The sequence below is a fragment of the Nanorana parkeri genome, unplaced genomic scaffold, assembly GCF_000935625.1.
Source record: "Nanorana parkeri isolate BGI_ZX_2015 unplaced genomic scaffold, ASM93562v1 scaffold132, whole genome shotgun sequence".
NCBI lineage: Eukaryota > Metazoa > Chordata > Amphibia > Anura > Dicroglossidae > Nanorana > Nanorana parkeri.
The window spans coordinates 2,043,992-2,054,265 of NW_017306400.1; the positions used below are offsets into that span (position 1 = coordinate 2,043,992).

Consider the following 10,274-nt stretch of genomic DNA (forward strand, 5'->3'; position numbering starts at 1 on the left):
GGTAAACACTTCTATACCACACAACACCAGGCTACCCAACTCAATGCTAATCAGGAATTGTCTGGTTTTAAATCTAGTCTATGTAATGGCAGTGGGGTGTCAGCTGAATGGTTCACAGATGTGTCAGCCTGTAGTCGACCATGGGCAACCAGAATCAGCAGACTCGTTCAATGACAAAGTGAGTGAGTGCATCTCTTTCAGGCAGAGATTTTTTTTTCTTTTTAAATTACAGAATTTAATTTTAAAAGGTAAAACAATTCACAGACATGAATTTCCAGTATGCATTTAGCTGCTTGACTTCACCTAACGTTTATGATGCTCTGCATTGTTTGCATAAACTATATTAGTAAATATAAAGATTTTGGTATAATCATGCCTTTTTGGAGCATGTCCAATTTTAATCATTTATAAGTTTAAAGGAGAACTATGGGGTTCAGGTTTTTCCCCATAGTTCTCCTTAGGGTAACGGGAGGACACAAACTAGCGTCCTTCCCGTCACCCTAGGCTCAGTATACCGCGAGCTGTAGCTCGCGGTATACTGAGACGCTGCAGCTGAAGCGGATCCATACAATTATGCCGGGATCCGCCCAGCTGCGTGACTGACAGCTGGCTCTGCCCGCCCTCTCCCCCGTCCGTTCCACCAGTCAGCGCGGGCGGAGCGGGGAATCCAGCCCCTCCCCTGTCACGGCAGAGAGCCGTGACAGGATCGAGAGGTGAGCGAATGCCGGTATGTGTTCGCTCACCTCCCGATCTACTGAGCCGACCTGTGAAAAGCACTCACCTCATAGTTCTCCTTTAAAGGAGAATGAAATACACTCCTCACCATAATTGGAGCCAACAAGGGACATTGAAGCTGTCACACTTCGGCCTTTATTGGTCGGGAACTGAACGATCAAATACTATGGATGGCCCAGTTCCCGATCCTAACCCTGCAGAGATTCCCCCCTCCCCTCTCTATTCCTCCGTCACTGGCTGGAGGGACAGAGAGAAGGGAGGGGGAGGCACAGTTGGCTCTGACTCTAGAGAAGCAGAGCCAGCTGTCAATCAGGTAGTGGGGTGGATCCTGACAATACTGTCGGGATCCAACCCGGCTTGCAATGCGGCTCTGCGCTGCCAGCTACATGCTGAGTCTTGGGTCACAGGAGGACATTAGTAAATGTCCACCTGTGACCTTAAAGAGAACTATGGGGGGGCAGGTGGGGCCATAGTTTTTAATAAGCAATACTCAAGCCCCAGGATGCTCAAAAAGGCAAATTCCAACTGTGATCAACACTTTTTGGTTTCATCCTATGCAAGCCCATCATCTTCTGCATCTCCTTTTTGGTCAATGGGAAGGTGCTAAAGTACTAGCTATTTCTTTATATATGATAAGATCTGGAAGACTTACACATCATAACCTATACCTCCTTGTGGTTAAAAAGGTTCCTGATGAAAACGGATGCTTCTGTAGACTGTACCTGAGTGTAGTGCACACTACATGTGACAAGGGTGGGTGTTTCCCCTTTTCTATGCTGTAATGAGATTTCAGGGAAACAGTTTCTAGGGTTAGCTTGTCAGTCTGTGCTGTGTGACAAATCTCTAAAACAGTTGTGCTGCTAATCCACAAATCAAAAGACAAGGAAACTTCATGATGCCAGAGACATCAATACCAGAAGCATCACTAAGGACACATAGGTCAATTCAGACAAAGAAAAAATATATTTTGGATACTGATGGGCCAACTTTAAAATTGCAATGTGATTACACATTTCTTTTAGGCTGGGTTCACACCTAGGCGTATCGAATATGCGCGTTTGGTAAGGACGTTTTTACAGCGATTCGCGCTTTAAAAAAACGTGCGACAAACGCACATTTCCGAGGGCTACTTGGCTGTATGCCAATGGAAACGCGTGACAAAAACGCCCCAAAGAAGCTCCTGTACTTCTTTGGGCGTAGCGCGTTCATACGGCCTGTAATACGCCCAGGTGTGAACCATACCCATAGGAAATAATGGGATTTCTGTGTTTGAGCGTTTTGCAGAGCGTTCAAACGCGCTACAAAACGCCCAGGTGTGAACCAGGCCTTAAAGAGCAAATCCATCCAAGTGTGTCATTGTGTTTACACATGGATTTTGCTGGGCCATTTCACCTGCAGACTATGTTTAGCTCCTGGGAACACCAATGATAATATATTTCTATTATAGTTACTCCCACTTTATAGCTTTGGGTGTTTCCAACCATCTTGTTTGATTCTCCAGAATATAAAATTAATTTAAAAAAATGTTACAGGATGCCTTTTAATAACCACAGCAATTTTGCATGTCCTCTGAACTCAAGTGCAGAGATCTCACCATCAGAATTCCTAAAAGATAAGAAACCACTGTGTTTCAGCACCTACCAAACAATAAAATACCATCTCTGGTTGCTCTTTTAAAAAGAAAATAAAAAGGCGGCTACATTAAGTGTATATATACACACACTTTTATAAAAAGTATACAGGCATGTCAATTCTGAAATGATACATACATTACAAAAAATATATTGATAACATATTGCAAAGTAATTCTTGCAGTGCTGCGATATATGTATGCCTGTGTGTGTGCGCGCATGTATAAAAGAATGTGAAACATTAATGTTCTTAGAGAAGATAAGACTTTCCTGACATTTCTTTACATCACAGTGGTAACTCTTCCCTTGTCAAAGTATTGCACTGCCCTTTGTATTACACACACTCCTAAGAACTCATGTCAATGGGCGTTCTTGTTAAACACAGCCATCTCCATTTGAATGCAGCGCTGCTCAAATGCAGTGTTCAAAAAGATATGGCTGCATTTTCCCTGCAGTTCAAACAAACCTTCATAGCATGTGGTGTGTCCAAAGAAACCATGCAGAGCAGATCAAACACGGTCTCCAGACGGTCATGTACACTGCTACTTTAAGAAGATAGGAATGTGCTGGCCTGCATTCACATGTTTCTTAAACACAATGTAGGAAAACGAGGCCCGTCATCATGAGCCCTAACTCATTTGGGAATTTAAGTTTAAGACTTCGATTTTGGCTTTCTTTCTTTTTTGGCTCAGTCTGATATTGTGTTCTGTTACTGCTTCATCTTCTGGGTCACTGTCAGAGCTTTCATCTGAACTGCTCTCCTCTTCTTCACTGGAGTCAGAACTGCTCAGTTCAACCAAAGCCACATCCTGCAACACAGAGATTCAATATTAGTGCCAACACGTTTACATAGGAAAAAGTGTGGACTAGCACCATTTCTAATAAATGAAAGGGACACTGTCATGAGAGATTAATGGGGGCTGCTATTACTGAACTCTCCTTTGAAAATGCTATATATATATATATATATATATATATATATATATATATATATATATATATATATATTTTAATAATGCAAATACTTTTACACAGGCATTAAAGCAAAATTAAACCCACTTATCCTTTAGCAGCCAAAGATGGCACCATTTTAGCCTCTATTTAGACCTGCAGTTGCCATGGTGCTGCACATGCGATAGGTGATAAGCTATGACACCAGCAATTTGATGGCTTGAAAGTTCGGTGGAGAGCAGACATAAGCACACTGGCAACTGTGACTGTTATCACAAGAGGTATGTCTTTATTTGTAGCATATATTGTCCACGCACTAGTAGGCAGAACGTAAATGAAACACTGCAGAAAAAATGTCCCTCAGAGTCCTCATGTCTAATGCAGGTCAATGGACCTGCAGTTGATGTGATGACATCAGCAGTCCTTAGACCACCAGAGCCCCAAGAAAGAAGAGACTGCAGGGAGTGGTCTAGCAGCCCAGCATGAGCAATCATCAGGTGAGTATATCTGATTAAAGCTGGCCATACACCTAGTGCAGATTTTCTATGATCAGATGGAAAAAGTGCAACAGATTCCTCCATCTACGCTAAACTGTGTGGATGGAGGAATCTCCCGCTGGGCCAAGCTTCAGTATCTTGCAAGTGGGCCCTGCTGGCTCTCAAAATACCTAAACAATGCCTGCATCCAATCAGATTGTTCAGGTATTTTGAGAGCCAGCAGGGCCCACTTGCAAGATACTGAAGCTTGGCCCAGCGGGAGATTCCTCCATCCACACAGTTTAGCGTAGATGGAGGAATCTGTTGCTCTTCTTCCACCTGACCATAGAAAATCTCCAGATAATCTATAGGTGTATGGTCAGCTTTATTTGATCCCCCTAGACCAAACATACACTTAACCATTGCATTGCAGGGTTAGCCCCACTGTAAGGGAAAGTTTTTTAAATCCCTGGAGTTCTTCTTTAAATCGATAGGGTTAGCGCTGCTTTAATATTGTAGAGAATACAGGGCACTTAATAAAAAATATATTTTAAAGCAGCATTCCAGTTTATGTACATGCAAGTGAACGGTTTTATCAGCCAAAAAAATTCTGTTCTGCTTCCCTTGTGATCCACACAAATTTTGCACATAATATTCAAGAAGACCACTACACTACTTCCTGGGTCTGCTTTAGTTTCCAGTGTCACCTCATTAAATGAATAAAACCAGTGTGAACATATTGATACATGGCCCAATGAGCAGACTGGAGGCAGAAAGTTGACACTAGAAACTGCACAAGTAAACCACTATTAAAGCGGACCTATACACTCAAAAATCTAATTCTACCAATGCAAACCTCTATGTATGATGATTAATAATAACACAGACATGTCAGGTGTAAAATGCTGAATATTTCTAAAGGTGCGTTTGTTATTTTTAAGATATGGGTAAAGGTCCGCTTTAAGGGGTGTTTGAATCACGGTGCTAGACACTCTTGAAGCCTAACAGCACAACACAGACAAACAACTCCACCTGCAGTTACGTAAAGAGTGCATGATCCAAGTATGTTTCAACACTTTATAAAACCACAAAAAAAGTACAGATCAGCACCTCTATGACATACATGATAAATTCCATCTTTAATAGGATAAATCTTCATAACAACATATCAAGACCACACAAATACATGGGCTTGGATATAAAATAATAAAAAGGTATTGTGTTCAGGCAAAGAGGTAATGCTGAAAGCAAACTTTTGCAGTGTTGTGGCATTAACCCGGCTTTTTCATCCCCATGTTGTTCCCTCCTGCCTGGGTATAGGCTGCTAGTAGTGTTTGTAGCAAGGAGGATGAAACTGACAGAAGAGCATTGTTTGATATTTACCATGACACTGAAAAGGAGACTAATTGTATTCTCTAGCTTCCCTAATAAAAAGAATATTTTGATACTGGTTACTAAAACCATCCTACTTGCCATTTCAATGATCTTTTCCCGATCTTCAACATTCTCTATGTCATAGGCCCCGGCTGGGCAGGTTTCAATGTCTTTGCTGAGTTTTTCATTGGCTGAGGCCATCTGAGGCAGGAAGCTCTGGACTCGGTCAAGTACTGTGACAACAAAACACAAGATAAACTAAAGTACATACAGTTGCAATAAATTGCAATAGCCACAAACATGGAGGTGACATGAATATAACATTCTTAGCAAAGGAATTGAATCCAGGGCCACAAATCTTGTACTGCCTTTGCATTATCAACCATGCAGCAAATGTATTCTAAAATGCACCATTTAATTGTCATTGAGTATTGAGAATTGAGTATATTGTAAATGCAAAGAAACTAAATTGTTCCACCAATGGTTGTAAAAATGCTGCAAAATTAGGGCTGAAACTAATGATTACTTTCATCAATGAGTTGGCCAATTTTTTTCGATCGGCTAAATACCATCCTTAATTTAAAATAAATTCACAAACGCAGTGTTACAGACAAAGTTTACTTCAGAATACAACTGCATGCACAATTGTTTGCAGTAGCACTGCACTGGAACGCACAGCATTGTGGTACCGCACGTTCCAGTGCGGGCGATCACACTGTGGGTGGTAGGTGCGTTTGGGGTGTCATTAAAATGAAATGGCACTGCAACGCACCTACCGCAGCAGAATTTGTCAGGCCGAAACCAAAAATTACTTTTTTCCCATCTTTTATCATTTAAAAAAAAAAAAATTGTATTGTAAGCGCATTGCTGAAGATGTATTGACCAATTAATCAGCGCTTAGTGGAGGTCTCCATATATCAAAATCAGAAGGGATTTTCAGAGATGGACATCAATAAATTGGCATGGAGGGGGCTGCTGTTCGATAGCAGGTTGGGAAGCCTCAGGGAACATGTAAGACAAGAAAAGAAAAAAAGGACGGCGCCTTCTCCTCGTGAAATACCATTTATTAGTCCAAGACAAAGATTCTGGACCACATTTCGGTTGTCGGTTGCTTCATTATGCCGTATGCTTTGTCAAAGACACCGTTTGTGAGTATTATTTTATTCCGTTTAATTTTTTGTTGACTAACAAACGGTATTTCACAAGGAGAAAGCACCGTCCTTTTTTTTTCTTTTCTTGTCTTACGTTGTCTACGTTTTGTAGCGCGTTCAACGCTCTACGAACGCTCTACAAAATGCTCAAACATGAAAATCCCATTGTTTTCTATGGGTATGGTTCACACCTTGCCGTATTTCAGCCCGTCTGAACGCGCTACAAAACGGCCTACGCCTGAAAAAGGTACGAGCTTCTTTGCGGCGTTTTCATTGGGATACAGCCAAGTAGCCCTCGGAAACGCGCGTTTGTCGCGCGGTTTTTGTAACCGCGATAAAAACGTGCGCCACGAAACGCGTGACAAACGCGCATATTCGATACGCCTAGGTGTGAACAGAGCCTTACATGTAAGCACATTTCGCTTGAATAGTTTCAGCCAGGGAATGACAGCTGCCAGTGGCAATATTCCGCAGACAGCTGAATGTAAATACAGCAGGTAGTGGGCAGGTGCAATACCCAGCCTACTATTGGCCATTTCAAATTGCAATAGCCGGCTGGCTATTGCACCTGCCCACTGCTTGCTGTGTCCTCCTTCACAGCGTGGAGGAGAGAGCTAGGGGATCCAACCAACTAATCGATAATGGGAATAGTTGGAACTATTCTCATTATCGATTAGTTGGCCGCAGCCCTATGCAAAATATACATTTAAAATAAGCATTTATACAAAGCACTTGAAAACGGACTTACTGCTGCTCCGTGGCATTCTAACAATTGGTGAAGACAAGGCAGTTTTGTTGTTCTGCTTCGAATTTAGCAATAACTTGTTGTACAGACCTTTAGGAACAACAAAAGTAAGACAGGTTATGTTATGTAAAGGAAAAAAAATAAAACCCCTTTATCTAATTCCCTTTATTGCCATCACATCAAGGTCCCTACACATCACTTCCCATTCTCTGTAGAGCACCTCAAGAGCATGAATACTATGGTGCTTTGATATAAAATTAACAGCCAGCTCTCGTGGTCACCAGACTTGGCTTCCCCAATCACATCTCCTATGTTTTAAAGTGATATTAAAGTCAAAAGGTGTTAAACTATTTCAAATGCTGATTAAATCCCTTACAATGGATGCAGCTAATAGATGTTTAAATTTTAGCTTCCTGCACAACCGGCTGGTCCTCCGAGTACTGGCCCTGATATCCTGTTTTAACCAGTTGACATCCGCGGTGTTAAACCCCCTTCCCATCACCTTTTCTGCTAGGGGGCGCGCGCGAGCAGAAAAATAATGCCGTCTGGCGACGGCAACCCGCCAATGCAGCAGTGCCGTCCGTCTGTTTTTTTACAACGGGCGGACGGCAAGAGGTTAAGGTGGCTCCTTTCCCTTGCAGGGTCGTATGGAACCAACCTTGTGTGTGATAGTAAGCTGCGTGTGTCTCCACAAACACACTGACACAGCAAGGCAATACAATTCCCTGTTCCCACTCTTCTTCCCTTCTTTCAAGCTAGTACATAAATAGTTGCTGGAGACTGCTCTGTCCCTTCTGATCTTGAACTGGACATGAAGTTCAGGGAAGCAGAGCCAAGAGAGTTCGAGCCAGCTGTTTGGAAACATGATGATTGTAAGCACTTGGGTAAAAATGTAAAGCAATGCTTTGCCGGACAATGTATATTTGTTTGATCTGAATTCATTACTGAAAAAAATAGAGAGTATATGCTACTTTTATGTTGGTTTGTGAATTTGCCCATTACAGTCATGTAAGAGAAAAAGGGGGGCAAGAGACAACCATGGCAGATGGATGCAATTTTGCTGTTTATTATTGGTATTTATATTATGCTGACAATTTACACAGTGCTTTCCATAGTTGCACATTCACATCAGTCCCTGCCCTCAAGCAGCGCACAATCTAAGGTCCCTATCTCACATGTATACAAAGAGGGCCAATTTATACAGGAATCAATTAACCTTCCAGCATGTCTCTGGAGTGTGGGAGGAAACCAGAGTACCTGGAGGAAAGTAACTTACATAATTTGAAAAATAAGAAAACACAAACCCCAAAACATTCCAAAATACATAGAACAGGGCTGGACAAATACCAAATCCTGGATTCCATAATAATTTGCCCACCCCTGACATGGAAGCTAACCCATATATAGCTATCAATCATATCAGTGTGTCAGGAGTACACCTACTGGCATCATGCATTTATAGTTCCTATACACAGCTAAGTACACTGATATTGACAAGTGTTTGCATTTCTCAACGTAGCAGTGGACTGCAAAATGTAAACGAAAACACAATCAACTTTAACTTCGATAGCAGAAAAATAACACTTGACTGTTGGTAGTTGTAAAAGGGTTTAAATGTAGCATCTAAGTGTCACTGTTCGGAATTCAGTCTCAGGTGACCTACGGCTTTCTATTGTATTCTACTAATGGCTGTGCTCTGCTGTCATCACCTTGTGAAGAACCAACTTCCAACAACTCTCCAGACCGGACTTGCTTCACTGTCTGCCCCTCCACTTCTTCCATCTTCTCTGATCAGACTGCTGCTAAACACAAGCACGTGAGACTGTGTGCGCCCAACAAGAAGTCGGCAGCACAATGATGACGTCACTCATTGCCCGGTCACTGGCGGCCATGATAGAAAAGGGAGGGACGTCGCTACCTGTTCCAGTATGTGTTTATGGCTGTTGTCTGGTGTTTTACAGAAGCAACTATTAACAGAAATACTCTGATTATATGTACACTTTGCTTCTCAAAGGAGACAGATCGACGTATCTCCTGACATTCTCACCTTACATATTTGTTTAATAAAAAAGAGCTAACGTGACCTCTGGTGGAGAGATGTGTGTACTACACCCTAATACTTAAAGGGAAACTCTACTTTAACCACTTCAAGACCAGGTGTTTAGACCCCCTTCCTGGCCAGGCCATTTTTCAGTATTCAGCGCTGCGATACTTTGACTGACGTTTATTCCGTCATGCAACGCTGTACTGAGATGAATTTTATACCATTTTTTGGGGACAGATAGAGCTTTCTTTTGGGGGTATTTAATCACCACTACGATCCCCATTTTTTTTTCACACATATTATCCACTTGCTGTCCGGGGCATTTTTTTTACTATTTGCGCACACATGATAAAATAAAAATTTTTGGCTAGAAAACAGCTTCAGACCCCCAAACAATGACATATGTTCTGAAAGCAGAGGCCCTGTAGAATAAAGAAATGCTAGTTGCAATTTTTTATGTCGCATGGTTTTTGTGCAAATGTTTATCAAACCCGTATTTTTAGGGGAAAAAAAATTAAAATTTAGTGCACAGAAACATAATATAATACCCAATGTTTTGGTAAAATATGAAAGACGGGATCACGTCGGGTAAATAGATACCAAACATGTTAAGCCTTAAAATTGCGTTCTCCCGTGAGGCCGCAAAAAACTTTAACACTCAAAATTTCCCACAGGGAACACTTTAAATGCTTTTACCGCTCATCAGTTTAGTGTTAACAGTGATTGATGGCCCTAGAATTATTGCTCTCACTCCGACGTTCACGGCGATATGTAACATGTGTAGCGCAATTGTCGTTTTCGCACAAACGCGTGTTTGCATGTGGGGAGCTTAACAATTTTTTTGGTGCATTTTTTAATTTTTCTTATATGTTACTTTCATTTTTATAATTTTTAAACACTTTTTTTTCTACACTAACCCTGTTAGTGTAGAGAAAAACTAACAAGCCCCCAATGTAATAGCAGATAGGGTGTGACAACGCCTCTTTATGGGAGACATCAGGGGTCTTTCAGACCCCTAATGTCACCTAGGGAACCCAAAGAAGCTGAGGAAGCAGAGATCTGCTTCCCCAGCTTCATCTCCTGGCTCTAAGAACAGGAGACTGTAAAAGTGACATCGGAAGTCATGTAATACACATCACCTCCGGGTCCAGTCTTTGAAGGATCATT

The 10,274-nt window shown here is 41.8% G+C and overlaps 1 protein-coding gene across 1 annotated transcript; it reads right to left on the reverse strand.

Annotated features, from left to right (window-relative positions):
• Positions 1-2,966: 2,966 nt before the first annotated feature.
• Positions 2,967-8,861, reverse strand: CUNH12orf45 (chromosome unknown C12orf45 homolog). The gene is made up of 4 exons (XM_018553881.1): positions 8,773-8,861; positions 7,067-7,153; positions 5,267-5,400; positions 2,967-3,175 (listed from the first exon to the last, which is right to left on the reverse strand). The coding sequence occupies exons 1-4, from the start codon at positions 8,843-8,845 to the stop codon at positions 2,996-2,998; spliced, it is 474 nt and encodes a 157-aa protein (XP_018409383.1). The 5' UTR covers positions 8,846-8,861; the 3' UTR covers positions 2,967-2,995.
• Positions 8,862-10,274: the final 1,413 nt, after the last annotated feature.

Coding starts and splice junctions, on each gene's coding strand:
- CUNH12orf45 (XM_018553881.1), bottom strand. CDS start 8,845: ATGGAAGAAGTGGAGGGGCAGACAGTGAAGCAAGTCCGGTCTGGAGAG. Junction 7,154..8,772: donor GGAAGTTGGTTCTTCACAAG/GTGATGACAGCA, acceptor TTGTTCCTAAAG/GTCTGTACAACAAGTTATTG. Junction 5,401..7,066: donor TAGAATGCCACGGAGCAGCA/GTAAGTCCGTTT, acceptor TTGTTGTCACAG/TACTTGACCGAGTCCAGAGC.